Below are 21,777 nucleotides of genomic sequence, written 5' to 3' on the forward strand. Positions count from 1 at the left end.
AAACAGCTGTTTGGTAATGACTTTATTTCTCAGCATGGCAATGATCCAAAACACAGTCTTCATGCAGTAAAAGAATACCTGGATGACAAATCGGACCGGCCTCCCCAGAACCCAGATCACAGAGAGAGCAAAACAAAAGGCAGCCAACATCCAAAGAAGAGCTTTTAATGTCCTTTAAGAATCCCGGAGAACTATTCCTGAAGATTACTAAAAGAAATTACAACAAAGTTTGCCTAAGAGAGTTCAGACTGTGATGAAAGGTGGCCATACCAATGCTTGGCATAATCATCTTAAACCATGAAAATGTAAAATATTTTCATTGTGCTATTGTACAGGGAAACTCTTCCAAGTTTTGTTTTCTGTTATTTATTTATTTTTGAATATGTGTTTAGACTGATGTGTTTTCTGATCTGATTGGTAACTTATTGACTGGAATAAGACTCAGAAAACATCCCCAAAGTCTGAAATTCAAACGTGTTTCAGGAAATAACTCCACAAAAAGGATCAAATCCATGTGGATGCATTTTTCAGCTAATCATTACTAGCATTACCTGCCGCAGGACTTGCCAAAGCAAACACGAGATCCTTGTGCAAATGCTCCAACACATCCCGGAAAGGTGAGCAGTAACCGCATGCCTAAGTTGCCTGCTGGCAGCTGACGTATCCATATGACGAACACGTTGTCATACTGAGTGGATTTAAAGAAAACTGGGAAAGTGGAATGGATTTATTTTTTCTTTAATTTTTAAAAAATTGCAAGCAGTGGATGAAATGAGATTGTGAAAGGTAAGGTGTCGCTGAGTTAATCTAGCTAAGAAGCTGTTTGAAAGAAGACCGCCACTCACACCAAACTCTATTGAAAAAACTGCCAATTTTAAGACTAGAGCACACCTCGGTTTTCATAATGGCGTATATCACCAGGAGCTTATTTTGAACATTTAAATTGATTACACTTTCTGATATGCCGTCTTTCCATAATCATAATAATAACTATTATTATTCATTTCAACATTTTGTTTTCTAACGAGGAAACAATGAATTCACATGTTTGTTATAATTCTTCGTTTATTTATCTGGAAACAGAAGCCTCTGAGGTAAAAGCAGTGATGCTAACAACTATTTATTGTTTGTCACATCGCAGAGGAGCACACCCTGCTGCATCCGGGTGTCCTCAAGCTGCACCTGTTGCTGTTTAACCAGGATAAACAGTGCTATTCTTTCCAAGACGACCGCTACAAATGCCTGTGCTACCGTACTGTTTACTATGGCAGGAAAAACCGTATGCTCCAATCATAGATTGCATATCTTCACAATTATGAGTGTTTTGAATGCGGCATGCCAGAATTACCAAGTAACATGCTGCGATATTTCAATTTCCCAGTAGTTTCTGAACGGAAATGTATTAGACTAATAAGTAAGAAGGAAATCAATTTTTTTATCAGATGTTTTAATTGGGATATTATACATGTTTTATCCTCTTATTCCTTTTTCTAGTTTTAAGTCTAGAGTTTTCGATATTTGCTGAGGAAAAATCATACATGATAGTACATCATTATGTAAAATATGTTTGGGGGGGTTATTTTCTATTTTGGGTTACTTCTTATAAATATACGTTTAAGACAGAAATGTTCTAAAATATAAATTAGAATATTTGACAAATCTCTCACAAACGTGTTTAAATTTAAAAATATATTGTTATTTAAAACAAACTGTATTGACTTTTTTCCCCAGATTTGAAATACTCGACTTTAAACCTCTAAACCTTTTTTTTTCAGGAGTGCCGGGAATTAACTGTAAATTGGAAAATTTGTAAATTTCAAAACTCGTGGAAAACATTATAATGATATTTTAGCTTTAAAAATATCATTTTGATTAAAGAGCTTATGCGTGCGGATGGGTTAACCATTATTGGAATTGATTTTTGGTTCTTACCAATATTGTTAAATTGGGCACAGACCTTACATTGGGTGGTGATGTAATACATTTGTTAAGCACTGTACCTCTAGCATCCAGTAACTCACTAAGACCATTATTTTGGTACACTATGGTACACATGTCTTTTAGAGTGACTCTAATAGTATGTGATCATAAAAGTTTTTCAATATTAAAATATAGATTTTATTTCGTTGTTTTACATCCAGCCTGTAAATATAAACACTGTAAATCTCCAGGCTGCAATGGAAACCCTGCCAGCCGGTTGGACGGTGTACACCTGTGAGCAGGAAAGAGCTGAGACAGGCCTGTTGAAGGGAGAATCTGATGACACTAAAGCAAACACACATGTTCAAGATCTGTTCCATGAAGATGCAAAGGCAAGATGTTCAGTGTGTCAGCTCAAATGAAACAATTTTTAGGATCATTGCAGGCTGTTGTTAAAGTAAAGTGACTTCAGATAAGCCAGTGCTGCTACAGTTGTATTTCTGTGTTTAGGGTTTTCAGCAGTTGAGTCAGCCGTGGTGGAGGATCAAAGTATTTGTGTGGGAGCCGGTGCTTTTTGGCACCTGGGATGGAGTCTTCACCACCTGCATGATCAACATCTTTGGTGTGGTTCTGTTCCTGCGTACTGGCTACCTGGTGGTTAGTAAACAGACTATCTTTCACTTTGTGTATTGTAGGTAATTGAACAGCTAATCCACTTTAAACTCTCCCCACGCTAATAAAATGCTAAAAGGCTGAATTCTGTTAAATGCAACTGCCATATTGGTGCTTTAAATATGAGTGTAGTAACCGTGCATGGTGGATACACTGCAGTGAAAAAGGATTTTTCACTTCCTGATTTCTTATTTTTGCATATTTGTCATGTTTAAATATTTCAGCTCAGACAAACTACCTGGGTGAAAATAAATGCAGTTCTTAAGGTTTTTTTTCCTCATTGGCTCTTTGTGATAATTTCCCCTAAACCTAATAACTGGTTGTGCCATCCTTGGTAGCAGGAACTGCAATCAAGCATTTGTGATAACTGGCAATAAGTCTTTGGCATCACTATGGAGGAATTTTGTCTCAGTCTTCTTTGCAGAATTGTTTTAGTTCAGCCGCCCTGAATGTTTTCAAGCATGACCCGACATGCTAAAGCATGAATCACACTACCACCACTATGTTTGACTGTTGGTATGAGGTTGTTTTTATGAAATGCTGTGTTAGTTTGACATCAGATGTAACAGGACTCAAACCTTCCAAAAAGTTCGCTTTTTTCTTATCAGTCCACAGAATATTTTTCCATCAAGATTTTTTCTGGCAAACATGAGACAAGCCTTTGTGGTTTTATTGCTCGGCTGTGGTTTTCTCCTTGGAACTCTTCATGGATGCCATTTTTGCCCAGTTTTTTCTTATTGACCTTAACAGAGGCAAGTGAGGCAGTTATTTAAATGTTGTTCTGGGTTCTTTTGTGACCTCCTGGATGAGTCAATCGACGCTCTCTTAGACTAATTGTGGTCAACTGGCCCCTCCTGACACAGTATACCACTGATCCAAATATCCAAATTATCTGTCTTTATGGATAATTGCTTTGACGGTGGTTCCACTGGAATCCCAAATTCACTCCATAAGACTTACAGATGTCAGTGACTTGGTTTCTCATCTGTTCTTGAGTTTCTTTAGATTATGGCAAAGATTATGGCATAATGCTCCGGTTACCGCTGTCTATTATTAAAATTTCTCTGATTATGTGGAACATTTAAGTGTGACAAATATGCAAAACACTAAGACATCTAGGAAGAGGGTAAATACTTTTCACAGCCCTGCAGTAGCAGACTAAAGAGTCAAAAAGAAATCACTAATCACCAAATTTTATTTTGTATGGTTTCATTTTTATACTTTATAATGGCTTAGCCTCATGTTTGGCTTTCTGCTTTCAGCTTATCCACATTTTTTAGCACTGTTTTTAGCTTCACATATAGTTAAGTATGTGTCATCATGACAATTGATCCAGAACACTGTAATAGCCATGTGTCATCACAGGATACAGCTACAAAGAGACCCAGTGATTGTAATTGCTACATCCGTTTGGCCTTAGCTTGACAGCTAAAATATAGTTTGCTGTGTAGAAAACAGGGTTTCTCTTTCAGAGAGAGACGCATCTTATCAGAAATTTCTGAGCAAATAAAAAAAAGTGTCAGTGTGTCGATGGTCCTAATTCACCTGCTGGTCCACCACACCCGTATAGCATCTGTATGTTGATAGAAAATTGTAAACAAATACAAGGAGGAGAAAAGAGGAGTGATTAAAAAGATGTGAGAGATTGGAGAAAAAGGTGAAGACAGGATTATTTAAATGAACTGAATACAAAGAACTAAACAAAACAGGATGTCATGTACAGAAGATGTGTACAATACAGGTGGTATATTGGCCCAAATATATCCAGTTCACAACTGCAGATGCGTATTATGGTGTAGTTTGTGCAGTGATCACTCAGTATTTTGGATCTTTACTGTTTCCTAACATTATCCAGGGGAACACAGGAGTGCTGCTTGGGATGGTTCTCGTCTCCATGGTTGTGTTGGTTGCTTTAGTGACAGTTATGTCGGGAATCGGTGTGTCTGAACACTGTGGTGTTGGGAGTGGAGGAATCTACTCCATGATCTCTACCATCCTAGGGGGAAGGGTCGGGGGCACTGTTGGCCTCCTTTATGTGTTTGGGCAGGTGAGTAACAGAGGTTTTTAATTTGAACACCGCTAAAGTTGTTTGTTTGGAGTATTTTATCCCTTAAGAAAATCATAGAATGCTCAACCTGAATTTTCCTCCTTCTATCTCGTCTCACTGTTAATGCTCTCTACCACTCTGCAGTGCGTCGCTGGGGCGATGTACATCACAGGGTTCTCCGAGTCGGTGGCAGATCTGCTGGGTCTTCAGACTCAGTGGGCGGTGCGCTGCATGTCAGCAGCAGTGCTGCTAGCCCTGCTTGGAATCAACTTGGCTGGTGTCAAGTGGATTGTCAGACTTCAGCTGCTCCTCCTGGCTGTTCTGGCCATCTCTACCCTGGACTTTGTCATTGGCACATTCACACACCTTGACCCAGGTAAGGCTGGGGACAGAGACACATTTTCAACAGAACAACCGTCACTATGAACACGATGAAAACGAGAAACAAAAAAAAATCAACAATCAGTTACTGTATCGAAGACGAGAGAGACAGTCACAGTTTTAGTTACATTTTTTTCATGCATTAGGAAGATTTGTGTGAAAATTAGGAGGCTAGGATGGCTGCTGGTCAGAAGTAGATGTAGTGGAGTCTTTAATTTGACTCCTAATTTCTGTAAGAATCCAACATGGCTTTTAAGTATTGTTTCCTGTTAATTAACACACCTTGTGTATCATATTTGAAACATACAATTTTTTGTGAGTTTTTGAGACTCTTACATCATCAGTGTCATTTTCCCCCTGAAAAACACCTAAATAAATTGCACAATACATTTTTAAGCAATTTGAAAAAATGCCAGATGCAGGAAATACAATACAGACTAAAAGTCATATATGGAAATTAAAATTTAATTAATTATTTTTAAAGAAATTTGTTAAATAGCTAAATAAATTCAGAAATTTCTGGCAATTATGTGATGATTCAGGCTTTAAAGGTTTAAAGAGCATCAGTACACAAAACATCCTGAAGCTGTCTTTGACTCTTTGAGTGTTTGAGTATCAGATCTCTAGTAGAATATAAAGAGAAGCCTGGCTCATGTTGCAGGGAACACTGGTGTTTTGTATAAAGCTTTCCAGTTATAAATACCAAGACTTTATTATGCTGTATTTGTTTTTGTTATATCTCATTCTCCTTAACTCACTATTAAACTGGGGGGGGGGGGGGGGGCTTCCAAAGAGGCAGTGTGATGGAAGGAGTGTGGGAACCTGTTGTGACCTGTTTTAGTCAGTAGGTGTAGCTGCAGTATCACTTATTTTACTCAGAATACTACTGACATTCCTCTGTCGAATAACCTGTTTATTTCTTTCACACTTTAGCGATTAGTTAATGTGTAATGTTTTTTTTTCCTTCTGTTGTATTTTGAGATTTTAAGTTTGAAAATTATTTTATTTTATTTTATTTTATTATTATTGTGAGTATTTTTTGGGTGCGGTGGAGGGGGTATTCTTTTGTTGACCTCCAGGAAGTCCTTCCCCACATTTCCTGTTCTCACTGATTATCAACTTCCTGCCGAGTAGGAAGAAAAAAGTGTTCCAGGAGTCAAATCAGTCTGTGAACAACACATTTCACACAAGACCCAAGAGTTCTCACACACATGATAAAACATTCATATCTATAGTAACTTTAAAAAAAAAAAAACAGAGAGATTACCTTACCTGTCTTGTTAGTTTTTGTTGGATTTAGCTCGACTACTTCAGGTGAAATTAAAACCAGACTGCCTACTGCTCTACACCTCCCAACTCCCAGTCTTGTTTAAAGCACACTTGGTAGAGACCAGTTTTCAGCCCTTGAGATCTGTACAACCAGCCATAATGACCACTCCAGATTTTTCCAATTAAGAGCAGCTCTGTGTGTGTTTTGGTGACCTAATGGTTGGCAGAGGACCAGCAGGTCTCCATGCTTGCTGAAACGGCCCAGATTAGCATGAACTCACTGAACACTGAGACACATCCTGGAGGAAAGGAGCCACCGCCAAAAGCATGTGGTCATAGTTTGATAACATGTCCCCAATTTTCACACGCCATTGTATATCTCTATCACGGCTTAGGCATGTCTGGTTAACCACATATTCCATCAAAATTTCACTTTCTATAGACATGATTGCCAGTATGTTTGGCAGATATTGCCATTGTAAACACTGAAATCAGTATTTTCCACCTCTGTCATAATCAGAAAGGCTCAGTTTAGAGTTCACTGATTGTAAATCAGCAGAAAATCATCATAGTTGCTTTTAATTATAATGTTTTGCCCCTGTAATGTTTCACTTAACTTTTATCCCTAGCAACAAAAATCACAGATATCAGGTGCTGGCTTTGACCATCCCATGTTAATCGTTGATAATCATTAAGATGAATTTAGGAGTGTTTCTATCTATTTAAGTATCTATGTATATGAACTCTTGACTCACAAACCTGGTTTTCCCGTTCACTAAGATGTCAAAGAAGTGGATTGCAGCAAGTCCTTTTTGCAGCACTGTAAGAGTTGGAGTTAAAATTAAAGTGTTGCATAACTGCAGCATGTAACACAGTCCTGAATAGTTCACAAGTCTGTAAGCACAGTAAATTATTCTGACAGTAATGCCGCCCATGTATTGTCTCTGCAACCAAACAGTTTAACCACAAACCCTTCTGATTGTGGTGCATCGTTGAATTACACTCTGACACGCCTCACCCTGTCCTTATACTTGAAGTCTATTCCCCACAGAAAAGGAAGCCATAATGTACTCCTTGGGTCTGGGGTTTAGGGTGTTAACCAGACTCACCCACATTTTTGGAAAATGACAAAGAGAGAGAGCCGGAACTGAGATCTGAAGCCTGCTGCTACTCCAGAGACCGCCACATCATCTCTCCCTGTGATCCTTACTATAATATATAGTTCTCGATTATCCCAGCAGGACCTGCTCCACCTCTGTAAACTCACAGCCTGGCCTATGCACCATGCTCGGCAATTTATGTAAGTTAGTGTGGGAGTGTAAGAGGTCATTCAGACTGAGGGAGAGGCCTCAGATGTTCATGTAATCTGACTACACATTCAGAGGCATGGTTAACTCAGAATGGAGCCCCACTCTGCTTGTAAACTTGCTCAATACAGAATAAGTAAACTAGAATGAAGACATTCTTGCCTTAGCTTGAGCTGGAAACATAGTAAGTAGGCTTACAAAGCTCTACATCTCTACAAAATCTCATGGATCAAACTGAAGACGTGTCAGTACAAGTCTTCTAGCTGTGTATTGAAAAGGATCATCAGCCTAGTGGGAGTTACCTTCTGATTCAGTATTATATAGGAAGCACTTAGATTGGATTCTTTGATGAATAAATATTAGGGGTAATAATGGTTGCTTCTTGCACGCTGCAAACTTCATAAAGAAGGCCCCACATAAAGCAAGCAATCAAGTTTGTCAGTTAATTATGGTAATTTGATTACTTATTTGGAAACTGGGGAAGGTCCTGGGTATAATATTATAAATTGTGGATATCTATGGTCAAAGTTTTCTTCATACCCATTTTAATAATGGTTTTACAATGCAAAAGTCTTGAGTCGACTCTTACGGATAAATAGGTGGATGGTCTTGAGAAATAGTTCTCCAGGTTTTCTAAAGGACCTTTAGAGTTGGTCTTCAGACATTTCATTGCTTTTCACTCATATTTAGTCCAGTCCTTGTACCTGACCATTTTCAGAAGAATGATTTAACATGGACCTCGTAGGAAATGGTTTCAGTGGAAGGGCAGCTGTCAAGAACTCATTTTTTTTAAAGAAAAGAAACAGGGAAGAAAGGCTAAAGTATGCAAAATTGCACAAGAACTGGATTTATGTGTGAAACCTGAATCCAAATTTGAAATTTTTGGTTGAAATCATTATCGGCATGTATGGAGGAGGTCAGGAGAGATGAACAACAGTAAGTGTCTACAGCCATCTGTAAAACACAGAGGAGGCTCTGTCATAGTTTGGGTCTTTATTTCAGGTAGTGGTGTTCAGGATCTTGTAGATGCATAATTAACGAATGCAGAAAAGTACCATCAGATTTTGATCCACCTTCTGTAAAGCTTCTGCTTGGCAACTTCATTTTTCAACTTGACAATGATCTCAAACACACTGCCAATGCAATGAAAGTAATACACAATGGCTTAAACGGGGTTTCTGGATCTTGTGTGAAGTATTAGGATGCTGTACACCTTGTTTTTAAAACGAGGTGTAGTTTGCAACAGGGCCCAACACAAATCTTTGCCAGCCTATCATTGTTATTATTCCTAGAGAAAATGAGGGGACAATTTGCAGTGAATGTAGTACATATAAGGATTTTATATTAAAGTGTAATGAATATGTGAATGCTCCAAAATAAGTACTTGGAGGGCTTAGCCGTGAGAGCTGGCAGAGTTGAGCCCACTTGGATGTTGGACTATGATGTTGTAATATGGGTGGGGTGCTCATGATGCCGTTTGACACTGGCTGCCCTGGATTTGTTAGATCATGATTGTTTGGATAGAGGGCGATCCTAGTGGGTCACAAAGTGAACAGGAGTTTGAGCTTTTTTGACCTCATTAAACGCATCATACAAAGCTGGAACAGAGAGTGTATCCAGGCCTTTTCTTTTGGCCTTTTGTAAAACAAAAGGAAAAAAAATGAGCATTCTCTCTCTCTCTCTCTCTCTCTCTCCCTCGCCATGTGTCTCTCCCTTTCTCGCTCTTTCCTCCCGCTCTCTGTCTCCCTCTCTTGCTCACATTCATTCTTTCTCCCAAACTTGGAAGCTGCTGAGCTTCTGAAAAGGGTGGTAACTTCCTTTTGGATAAACATGTCATTAATCTGAGAGAACACATTCTTTCCCATCACAAGATAACCAAGGGGGAAATGTCCGGTTTTGTAACATAGGCGGGTCCTTCAGACTGTGTAGTTTAAATGGCCCCCTTCACACATTCAGCAAACTGACCTGACCTAGAGTCATCCTGTCATGTCTTTAGACTGTAGATTTGAAAGGTGTCACCGGTTGTTGTTGTTGCCATTTATTTTGACTGAAATAGACTTTGCAGCATTTATTTACTTGGTGTTATATTTCTAACTATGATGCAGATGTTGTTGAATTATGGAGGGCTCTAATGACTATGCAGATGTAATGCTGTACTGTTCAAACACCTGGTATATAGTGCTGTATGTTTTTCCTTTCTGTGTGCTGTGATTTCTTATACGGTTGATCTAATTTTCTGCACAAAGTGTAGCTTAAAAAGTCAGGAAAAGGCCAGATATGGTGACTGCTTATTAATCTAAGAACACATTATTAATCAATTCGTGAGAGTGATGTGTTTTAAAATCATAAAGTAACTGCTGGCCCTATGTAGCAGCTAAAAACATTTTAAGATTGGACTAGACTGCAACATTTTTGTTGGATTGTATTAATAGGAAGTGAGAAATAGAAACTCATTATTATAATTATTCCTTAAACACAAAATCTATTAATAAGCCCATGTTAAAGAAGCAAATGTTTCTTCTTCTTTATTTTTTAAACCAGTTTATTCCCTTATGCATTAGAGAAATAACCATCATTATCTCAGGTGGAACTGTTATGTGTCCCTTCATGAACTGATTTCAAACAGATGAATGTTACATAAGATATAAAGTTAAGTATTCTTGTTATGAGTCATTTACAGCCTGGGATTGTGTGTTTGTTGCCTAAAATATTGATACATAAGTAAAAGCCTAACATAGAGCTGACTTTTCATGTCTAAAGAAAGACCTGAAACTAATTTTCATACCTCTAGCTAATGGAGTTTGCATAGTTTCTTCTTCCTTCATCATCATTTAATGTTCGTAACTGTTTACTCAGTGAAGAAATGCTGGTAATTCTCACATGCCTTTCTGTATTGATGAGCTTTATGTGAGTTTGTCTCCACTTTCAGAGCATGGTTTCATTGGTTATTCAGCTGGGCTGCTCAGCAGCAACACTATGCCAGATTATACCACTGGAGAAAACTTCTTTACAGTATTTGGGGTTTTCTTCCCTGCTGCTACAGGTGAGTAGATCCTCAACAACTTCTTTTAGATGTCTGTATTTCACAAAAAAAAAGAAAATCCAAGAATAGGAAAAGCATGCAAACATTCAAATCCTGCTTATCATTCTTTGCTTCATATGCAATATAAAAATAAAGTTTGCATTGACAAGCACCTTGTGTACATTTTGTGGTTTGCACATCTTTGTGTGTGTTGTAGGGGTTATGGCAGGCTTCAACATGAGCTCAGACCTTCAGCGACCTGAGCACAACATCCCCGTGGGAACACTAGCAGCTGTCTTCACCTCGTACGACAACACCCCAAATCCACTAAAACATACACATATCTATACAGTGCTGTCAAGCAGTATTTACCCTCTGCACAAGTTCTTGTTTTGTTGCATATCTATCAAATTCACATTTAAATGTTTCAGATCATCAAACAAATTTTAACATTGGGCAAAAATAACCTGAGTAAATATAAATGCAGTTCAATCCTACCTGCCCTGTGTGAAAAAGTAATTTCCCCCTAAACCTAATAGTTGGTTGTGTCATCCTTAGTTGCAATAACTGCAATCAAGCATTTGTGATAACTGGCAGTGAGTCTTTGATATCACTGTGGAAGAATTTTGTCCCACTCTTTTTTGCAGAACTGCTGTGATTCAACAACATTGGAGGGTTTTTGGGTACAGATGGATGTATAAGGTCATGTCAAAGCATTTCAATTGGATATAAGTCAGAACTTTGGGAAGACCTTTCCACAACTTTCATTTTTGTCTTGTGAGACATTAAGAAGGTGGACTTGCCGGTGTGTTTTGTCCTGCTGCCTAACACAAGTGCGTGTGAGCTTTAGTGCACGAACTGATGGCCGGACATTCTCCTTCAGGATTTTCTGGTAGAGAGCACAATTCATGGAATGATGAACTACAGCAGCGGTCCCCAACCCCCGGGCCTCGGACCGGTACCGGTCCGTGAGTCGTTTGGTACCGGGCCGCGAGAGTTGAGGCTCAGGTGTGAAATGTATGGTTTTCAGGGTTTTTATCGGTTTTCAGCGTTATTTTGTTATCGTTTTTATCATTAACTCGGTTTTCCTGGGTCTTTTCACGTGTGTTATGAATAAATCTTCTTTTTTTCGGTACCGGCACTAGTTTTATTTTGTTGTATTTATCCGCGACACCTTATTGCCGGTCCGTGAAAATATCGGGCATAAATGCAAAAGGGTTGGGGACCGCTGAACTACAGAAGTCGTCCAGGTCCTGAAACAACAAAGCAGCCTCAGACCATCACACTACCACCACCGTGTCTGGCTGTTGGTCATGGGAAAGGCGACTCAAACCTTCCAAAATATTATACCTTTGTTTCATCACTCCACAGAAAATTTTCTCCAGAGTCTTGGGGATCATGATTTTTTGGCAAATGTGAGACAAGCCTTTGTGTTCTATTTGGTCAGCAGTGTTTTCTTATTGTTGAATCATAAACACTGACCATAACTGAGGCAAGTGAGGCCTGAAGTTTTTTTAGATGGTGTTCTGGGTTGTTTTATGACCACCTCTATGAGTCGTTGATGAGATCTCAGAGTAATTGTAGTAGGTCCGCCTCTTCTGGGAAGGTTCACCACTGTTCTCAGTTTTCTACAGTTGTGGATAACGGCTCTCTCTGTGGTTCACCGGAGAACCACAGACAGTCTTAGAAAATGGCTTTGTAACTCTTTCTGGATGAACAGATGTCGCTGACTTTGTTTCTCTATGTGTTCTTCAGTTTCTTTAGCTTTTGACATGATGTGCTGCTTTTTGAGGTCTTTTAATCTAAATCATTCTGTCAAATGAAATTGATCTCAACTTTCCAAAAAATGTGGTTAAGCACAGGTAATTCATGATTTAAGAGGGGGGATAATTATTTTTTGCACACACAGCCAGGTAGGTTTGGCTCACTTTTTCCTCTTAATAAATGAAATCATTATTTAAAAACTGCAATTTGTATTTACTTGGATTATCTTTTTCTAATATTAAAACTTGTTTGATGATCTGAAACAGTGAGGTTTGACAAATGGGGGGAAAAAAACAACTCAGGAAGGGATTAGAAATGCTCTTTAATTGCACTGTATAATTAAATACAAAACCACAATAGAAAAATTTACACACCACAGTACGCAGTACTTAAACTAATATAGGAAGGTTTATAGAAAGTACAGGAAAAAGCTATATGATTTAGAGGTTTACTCTATTGTGATTTTTTGGTTTTCTCAGTACACTGAGTGGGTTTTTCTTTTTCATTCACTGGAAAACAAAAGTAACCCACTCTAAAAACACATCGCTATCAGACATTCACTTGTCGTGACTCAATTCTCCTATTAACAAGCAGAAAGAAACATTTGTTAGTAATTCTGTGCTGTACTTTTGGTGACCCACAGGTGGTTCCTGTATCTGGTCTTTGTCTTTCTCCTGGGGGCCATCTGCACCAGAGAAGCTCTACGCTATGACTTCTTGATAGCTGAAAAGGTAAACTCCTCTCTGTGTTTCCATTCGGCTTTGTGAGGGGGGGGGCCTTCCAACAAAAGGGAAGAGGTAAGGGGACTTCCCATGGTGGCTCACTATGTTAGTGGCGTGGTTAGTTTGTGTTCTGACTATATATAGCAACTGTATAGCAACATTATATTCATATTATATTTAAATGTGGAAATAATTATCAATTTTAGACTTAGAAGTGGAGATTTTTTTGGGGGGTGGCAGCAATAATTTTCAAAAGTTGGGGGAGGATTACCACTGTGTCGTCTAGTCTATCAACCATAAGTGTTTCAGAACTGGGAGGACCACTTGCTATAGTGCTGAAAGATTTATAGTCTTATTTTTGCTTAATGTAGAAAATGTGCAGCTTAATATTTCAGGTTTTTCAGTATAGGAATATGTTGGGCATGCAGATCCCCCTGTTTAGCACCTCTTTTTCCACAGAGCCATGCCGCCTTCATATGTGCAGTTGGTGGTTTGGCATTGTCTGGCTAAAAAAAGCAAAGTCTTCCCTGTTGCAATAACATGTGTTTCGCCAAAGCCTCCACTATACAGCTAATGGGCCTTTAATGCCTTGTGCACTGTGCACTTCTAACAAATCTGTCATATACAGTGTTTTGTTTTGAGGACGGGGAATGAGAATCAATGCATAAATTGTCTTCAGAAAGTGTTGCCCAGCTCCAAACAAATAAACTGACCATTTGTCTCTAGGTGTAGCATACATTCAGCATAGCATTACTGCAAAATGGTAAAAATTCTTAAAATCATTATAAAATGATCGCACATGAGTTAGACGTTTTAATAAAATACAACCATTAGATGTTGCTTTGACCAAGTCCTTGACTTGCCCATCAGTGGTGATTTCTCATTGTTTTTATAAGGGGCTGGCTGTAGCGGAACTGGATTGGGCGTAGCTGTTGTGAGCTCTCATCCCCACCCCATCCTTTTTCACCCTCTGTTTGTTTTCCTTCTTCCTCCAGGTCTCCTTGGTGGGTTTCCTCTTTCTGCTGGGCCTCTACATCTCCTCCCTGGCTTCCTGCATGGGCGGCCTGTATGGAGCACCCAGGATCCTTCAGTGCATCGCCCAGGAGAGGGTCATTCCCTGTCTGGCCTTTCTGGGAAGAGGGGTGGGTGGATAGAGCCATGAAGGGAGGAATGTGTGAACTGAAAACTATTAGCTAGAGTTTCTTTGATGTCAATTGATATTACTGAGGTGTATTCATCAGCTGCCAAATTCACTTACATGCAGAATAACATCCAATACTATGACGACTAAAACTGATGTTTGCCTTATTTGGAATGAAACAAGAATCACCAAAAAGACTCATTATTAAAGGATGATTTATGAGTCTTTATTTTCAGTGTCTGTGTGCATATTGTGAGGGAGGATAAACTTGAGAGTAGCTTGAAGTCAGCATAACTAGTCAGAGATTAATTTCAGGGTGCTAGTTGATTAAAACAGATATCTGCAGACTGAATTAAAATGAGACAGTGCATCATCATTCTGTATATCTTCACACTACATGTAGACACAAAATGACTGTGAATAAGTTTGACTCAGTGAAATTCCCCTATAACTCAACTATAACATATTGCATTTTGACTGCAGTACTCTGTAACTGCATGCTTACTGTATTATTCAGTGGATCAAATACAAGTTGTATAGAGTTTGGGATTGAAGTTGGTTTCTCTGATTGCCCAAAGTAACACACGCATACATTGTAAATTAATAAGTGTGCTTAGTCTGGCTCTAAAGGGGGCTGTGGTGTATGGATTCAGAAGGACACGGTCACAGGTCTGCCTAATTATAGAGCAAGCACTGCACAGAAGTGAGCGGACTGACTTTATTGCAGCAAAGAGTTACGACACATTGCTGCAAAACACATGCACACATAGTCACGTTAACAACCTGACCTCTTCCACCCCAGTTTTCCTCAGACTTCTCTGGATGGCAGCTGTATCTGACCTCTCTCAGCAGGTTGGAATGAGGCCCTAGACATCTTGGCCCAAATCAAAGCCCCAGAACAAACGCAGGAAGGGAGACGGGCAGGGCCCTGCTCCGCTGTATGCTCTGGAGGCCCTCCAGCACACAGCAGTGCTCCTTAAACAGTGAGATAGGACCTGGGAAATAAAAGCAAACTAGTTAACAAACCACATGTTAAAGCCATTTTTCCATTTTGAGAAAAGCGATTATTGTTGGGGGCATTGTTTTATTCCATTCATTTAACTTTGAATGCTGAACACTATTTAAGTTGTAAACACAAACATATTCTTTATTTATGCTGTATGTGTTTGATTTAATTAAATGTAATGTAGGCATACTCATGGAAAAATAGCACCAGAACCTTTCTAAAAGTCGGAATAGCTCTCTCATGGGTGTCACAGCTATCTCATGTCAGACTGGCCAGAAGAAGTCCAGATGAAGTCATAGGAAGATTTTGTGTAATGGATTTTTTATTTTTTTATTTACTCAATACGACCCACATTTTTCAAGCTATAAAGCTTACATTTGTCAGCAACATGAATAAGTAATTGTCTGATTGTTACTTGTTGGTAAATCAAACACTGAACAGGAACTTTTGAAAACTCAGTGGACAACAGCAGGAAAAGATCACTCATCGGGGTTTTATTTAACTCAGATTCAGCTTTATGTTCATTTTCATTGTGTCTCTGTTCTTCTGGATTGGTGTTTCCCCCCTTTGCTCAAAACGAACATCCATTTTACTTGGCAAAGGGTTAGCTGTGGCAAATGTACAAAATCCCAGGAAGAATAAGACATTCTTCTTTGTTACACAAAATGTGTTGGTTTAGAGGCACACAATATGTGTATTTGATACATAGTAACAGGAATCGCTAATATTGTGTGACCTTTTCTCCCTGACAGAAAGGCCCAAACAAGACCCCGGTGGCGGCTATCTTTCTGACGAGCCTGGTGACGATGGCCTTCATTTTCATCGGCCAAGTTAACATACTGGCGCCCATCGTCACCATCAACTTCATGCTCACCTACAGCTTTGTCGACTACTCCTACTTCAGCGTGGCCATGATCTCCCACCTTCAGAATAAAGATAAGAGGGACACCGCCTTATTGGGCAAAAGAAACCAGCGCAGGTCCACCAGGCACAGCAGCACGTCACTGATTCAAGCCAATCTTCCAAACTATGGAAGTGATGGTGGGAGTCTGCAGAGTAAAGGCACTCTGCTGGAGTTCACTAGGGACATGGACCAGATATTTCCACCTGTGTCAAATGTGGACTCTGGAGCTGAGAAGACCTGCATGCAAGAGATGAACAACACATCCAAGAGCAGAAAGGCTACTGCTAAGCAGAAGCTAATGGACAGCTTTGGTTTGGACTCGAACATCAGTGTTTCCTCAGAAGAGAAAGAAGAGGGGACAAGTTCTGCTTCACTAGAAGAGGAAGACCAGGGGCCAGGTGGAGGAGGAGAGCTCAAGGCTGGAGAGGAGCCTCAAATCACAGGCTATACAAATGTTGGTCACGTTGAGCAGGATTTGCCTGCTGAGACTCACAATTACAGCACAGGTGATCAGATTTACCTATCAAACATTAAAATAGATTAAGGTATATACTGTATCATAGAAGCTATCTGTACCTGTTTGACCCTTTCTTAAATCTTTCAGGCACTGGAGGTAAAGCAGAACACCAAAGCTTTGAAATCCAACCCAAGCACAATTCCTTCTATGCAAAGTTTTGTAACCGCTGGATCGCTCTCATTGGGGTATGTCAGACATCATTTGCTGTACAATATTTTGATTTTGTTCTCATGACTTTCTTGATATTTTTGGATTAATGTGAACATATCCTTTGTTGTCTTTCAGGCATTGAGCTCCATATTGATTATGTTTGTTATTCAGTGGGTTTACGCCTTAACAAACATAACATTTGCCTTGCTGCTCTTCTTCTACATCGGGAAAACAAGTCCTGGACTACCAAGAGGTGATTTCCACATGTATATTTTCTTTTTAGAAGAACTAAGTGGATTCAGGATAAATTCATCTCCACTTAATCTTTGTACCTGATCTTGAAACTTCAGAGATTAAAGTGCTTTTTTGAGCGCTTCATAGACTAAAGTTATAAATTATTGTATTATTTAAAAACGAATATGAATACAAGCATAATAAGTCGTATGAGGAAAACAAAGCACAAAAAGAACAAAAGACACCAAAGTGGAAAAAACAGGATTTAATCTTGATACCTAATGGCAGTTGGGGTGACAATGCTAGCATGTAGACATTTGTATGTTCCTCCAGGGACATACTTCCCTAGACTATCACTGACCCACCATCCAACCCCTCAGGCTAAATGATGCTACAGGCAAACATAATGTTCTCCACAACTTCTGCAGAGTCTTTCACGTCTGTCACATGTGCGCAGGCAGAATTTGCTCTCACTATGAAAAACACAGGGCTCGACTGGTGGTTCTGAATTGGTCTCCAGAGTGCCAGACACTGAGGACAGGGTACACTAGATGATGTCGGCCCCTTAGGCCACCCTCATAAGGTCTCTTTCTGATTGTTTGGTCAGAGACATTCACAATAATGGCCTGCTGGAGGTCATTTTGTAGGGCTCTGGCAGTGCTCATCTCGGTCCTCCTTGCACAAAGAAACATACCAGTCCTACTGATTGGTTAAGGATCTTCTACAGCCCTGTCCAGCTCTCCTAGAGTAACTGCCTGTCTTCTGAAATCTCCTTCATGCTCTTGGGACTGTGCTGGGAGACACAGTGAGCCCTCTTGCGATCCTGGAGGAGCTGGACTGGGCAATCTCTCCAGTATCAGCTCATGCTGTCAGTGGTGACAAATTCAAAACATGTGGGAAAAATAACCTCTAGTGCTCCTCCTTTTAATTTCATTAACACCAAAGCAGCTGAAACTGGTTAACAACCCCCTCTGCTTCTTAACTGACCAGATCAATATTCCAGAAGTTTAGCAGACTTGATGCTATACTCTGATTAAAAAGTGTTCCTTCCTAAACTGCAATCTCACATTTACGGATTTAGATTTGGTTACCATAGCATATGTCGTTACGTGACCCAGTAGCATAGTCGGCTGGGAGGTTCACTTGCAGCCTCTTTGCCTGGCAGCTGTTGTGGCTTAGGATTTCTTGAATAGCTGGATGTGACACCCTGCATCTGTGCAATAAACTCACCACATCAGTACGTGCCTCAGCCGTCTGACTCACGACATTTTTGAACACGAGCGTCAAACAAGTGTCAGGTCAAGTTAAGTGTCAGACATTTGTTCCACAAATGGAAATGTTGCCAATGTCACAGTGCAGTTCCGACCTCCTGTGTGGTGGTAGAGCTTCAGACACTCACAGCAGAAAAAAGTGTGAAATTTTAGTAACATTGAATGCAAAATTATTACAGCAGAAAATTATGTGTTTCTTCCTGGCAGAAACATAACGATCTGGATTTTGATTTATTTGCAGGAATTGCAGCTCAGTTCAGCTTTTTCACGTGGTTCAAATCGACACTGAGTAGCATTTGCAGGTATTTATGATTTTATTTTTGCACTGAAAAATCTTGCATCATTGATGTCTATTAAATAATGAAGAAGTCAATTTGAGTTTTATATGTGAGTTTAATTTGCTAAGAGTTATTTCTATTTCTGAATCATAATCCAGCATTGCTTTTATTATAAAATCACAATGAAATCCCAAACCTCATAAGTTTGAAACTGTAAATGGTGTTGATTTCAGTTTTTGATTATTTTCTACATTGTTACACCTGAAATGGATTTCTCTGTGTATTCTTGTCTTTCAGGAGAAAAGGATCACCCAGGGATGAGATCGTAGTGACGCCCTCTTTGTCTGGGACTCTGGGGCTGAAAACCAAGCAGCTGACGGAGGAAAACGCTGACTTTGCCTCTCGTCACCGCTATCATCAATCGTCGTTCATCAGGGCCGACAATATGGTCCAACCACCATTTCACTGACTGAATTAAACACTGCCTCAGTTATGCGTCGCAGCTGACAGCCTGAATACCACATTTTCTGCCTCAAACGGTGTCTCATGTTGCACTACGGGCAGAATACTGCTCACATGTTAAGAATCTCAGTGGCTCGAATTGTTTTCCTGTGGTGGTTCAAGGAAATCAAAGCTTTGCACAAAGGTTATGTGGAAGAATAAGATACATCAGAGACAGGCGATAGCTAAAATGTGCAAGTTTTCATGCAAACAGACAAATGCAGAGATTTATTATTTTCTCTTAATATAAACTTCAACTTTTAACTCTTTAATTTTCAACTGTTTTTTTTTGCCATTCCATTACTCTAAAATGGCCTTTTAAGATACAAAACTTTTAAAACATAGTGTATAGTTTATAGATGACAAATACTTTATCTTATATATGGGATTTTTTTGTCACAGCAGTTGCAATAATAATAATAATGAAAAACTAACCTCTGCCCCACTAACCTGTCCAGTTAGTGGTCCAGAGGTTGGTGAGGATGATTGATAATCCACAATCACTTTATCCAGTCTGTTGTTGTCACGAGCTCTGACGCTGCTAACCCAGCAGAGCACAGCAAAGTACTTTACACTAACTACACCTCATTGATAGAATATCTCTATGTTGCTGCACACATAGAACAAGGCGCTGTGTGGGCTGTAAAACTGCAAAAGTCTTCTATAAATGCCGATCTATTTCCAATCAAACCTAAAGCTAATTTCAGCTGCTCCCTTCTCATAAGGGATTGGCACAGTGATTAGCTCCACGTGTTTTGATTTGAGAGCTTTACGCTGGATGCTCTACCTGGCGCAACCACAAATGGGATTTGCGTCTCCATATCTATTTGCACATAATAATCAAAAAGCGAAATCAGAAGCAAAAACTTTGTTTTAATGTATTCTATCTGGACAAAAGTACTGGACCACTTACACATTATACCTACAGGATCTTGCTCGGCCTTAGTAACCCATGCCACGAAGCTCTCGGTGCACAGTTTTTGTGCTGATGTTAATGCCGTAGGAAGTCTGGAGCTCTGCAGTCACTGAGTCTGTAAGGCGTTGGTGACTTTCAGGCACTTCACACCTCAGAACGCAGTAACCCTGCTACTACCTTGCATGGTCTACCACTTTGTACTTGAATTGTTTCGGCTCCTAAATGCTTCTCCTTTGCAATAATACCATTTAGACATTTTAAAAAGTACTTGTTGTTATAGTGATATCTATTACGCTACCATACTCAAATTCAGTGAGCTCTTTAGAATCAGTTTTTTGAAAAAATGTTTTTCAAAGGTAGACTGCATGGATAGGTGCTTGGTGTTATACACCTGTGACAATGGGCCTAAAAATACTTGAATTCAAAGTCTGTATAATGTGTTCATAGCATATCTGAAAGTATCAAATAATGAGTTTTTTTCCCATGTGTGTAAAGCACTTTAACAGCTCTCCTGGTTAAAAAAAAAAAAAAAAAAAAATATTTGAAGACACTACTTGGTGTGAATTAAATGCATGCTAAATGTTTTTTTGGGGGGTGGTTTTCAGTTACAAGTATGATCTGCAAGTATCACAGAGTTCAAGAGTCAGTGTTCGAGCAAAGCTGTGAAAACCACTTCCTCTTATCCTGTTTCTGTGAAAGCAACAGCCCGCCAGTAGGCACACAAGTCTGTAAACCTACTGATTACTTATTTTCTTATCACTGGGCAGAGCTGTAGAAGGGTTGGTGTGCTTTGTGCCTTTGCAGTGACTAAGAAGAAACCCTGTGTGGTTGGAAAAGTTAGTATGTGACTTTCAGTTGAGACACAATGCCTTGAAATGTGAGCAGTGGGAATTAAATACACGATGGAGACAGGACTAAATTCTACTCACTTTTGGACCTACAGGATGTTTGGGCTTTGTGTCATGCAGGAATGAGATTAGAGCAAAATGTCTGCAGAAGATGAAAAAATAATAATAATGTGGTTTGTAATTTAATGCACTTTCACCAATCTTTCATTTGCTTGCTTTGTTTGCACCAACCACCAAAGTCACTGAAGCAAAAGTTCCAACAATGTGTGTTGCACAGCACTGGTTTGAGAGGCTGATTATGTTTACAATCAGTTATGTGTCAAGACAAATTTATGCATGTTTCTCTCTTTTTTTTTGTTGCTTAATAGCCTAAAAAAATGAACAAATGAACTGCAGAATAGTACATATTAATTACAGCAAATTTAGTTTTCCTTGGGATAAAATGTGCTATAAATAATGTTTGTTATCTGTTATTCTACCCATAACACGAACCCTAATTCCCCCAGATGTTCTTTTGATCCCAACCAGAGCACACGAACATCTGCCTGGTAGTTCAGTCTGGCTCCACCTGAAATAGAAATATTTTAATGTCTGGATAAGTGGAATGTGCTGTGGATATGTATATACAAGCTCATTCTGCAGCTTGACAATGACTACAAACATACAGTCTGAGTCACAAAAGAGTAACTAAGCAGTAAATGTGAAGACCAAGGATCCTTGCAGCAGACCTGACTGAGAGAATTCCACATGATTTTATCACTTTTTAAAAACCTGCTGTGACGTGATTGCACTAACAGAAAAGGAAAAAAAACTTTTTACTTCATTCCCAAATGGAAAACCAACATATGAGGGTTTTGAATGATGAAAAGCAAAGTTCTGTGGGGAAATAAATCTCAAGATACGAACA

The 21,777-nt window shown here is 39.3% G+C and overlaps 1 protein-coding gene across 4 annotated transcripts; it reads left to right on the forward strand.

Moving 5' to 3' along the window:
• Positions 1 to 229: 229 nt before the first annotated feature.
• Positions 230 to 21,327, forward strand: slc12a8 (solute carrier family 12 member 8). 4 transcript variants are annotated; one of them, XM_039600503.1, is made up of 15 exons: positions 625 to 786; positions 1,142 to 1,279; positions 2,172 to 2,312; positions 2,431 to 2,577; positions 4,448 to 4,639; positions 4,784 to 5,015; positions 10,526 to 10,639; positions 10,836 to 10,923; positions 13,026 to 13,113; positions 14,100 to 14,246; positions 16,004 to 16,661; positions 16,760 to 16,857; positions 16,958 to 17,075; positions 18,569 to 18,629; positions 18,903 to 21,327. In XM_039600503.1, exons 2-15 carry the CDS (start codon positions 1,265 to 1,267, stop codon positions 19,072 to 19,074), a joined length of 2,271 nt encoding a protein of 756 aa, XP_039456437.1. In that variant the 5' UTR covers positions 625 to 786; positions 1,142 to 1,264; the 3' UTR covers positions 19,075 to 21,327. The 4 variants fall into 4 exon arrangements, with proteins under 4 accessions (XP_039456436.1, XP_039456438.1, XP_039456437.1 ...); XM_039600502.1 differs by lacking the exons at positions 625 to 786; positions 1,142 to 1,279 and adding an exon at positions 230 to 305; XM_039600504.1 differs by lacking the exons at positions 625 to 786; positions 1,142 to 1,279 and adding an exon at positions 341 to 617.
• Positions 21,328 to 21,777: the final 450 nt, after the last annotated feature.

The sequence above is a fragment of the Oreochromis aureus genome, linkage group 16, assembly GCF_013358895.1.
Source record: "Oreochromis aureus strain Israel breed Guangdong linkage group 16, ZZ_aureus, whole genome shotgun sequence".
Taxonomy (NCBI): Eukaryota; Metazoa; Chordata; class Actinopteri; order Cichliformes; family Cichlidae; genus Oreochromis; species Oreochromis aureus.

Bases quoted from the DNA above. Each gene is read 5' to 3' on its own strand.
- slc12a8 (XM_039600502.1), top strand. From the start codon at position 273: ATGCTTGGCATAATCATCTTAAACCATGAAAAT. The intron at 306-2,171 runs GTAAAATATTTT...GTAAATCTCCAG, and splicing joins TCATCTTAAACCATGAAAAT to GCTGCAATGGAAACCCTGCC. The intron at 2,578-4,447 runs GTTAGTAAACAG...AACATTATCCAG, and splicing joins TGCGTACTGGCTACCTGGTG to GGGAACACAGGAGTGCTGCT.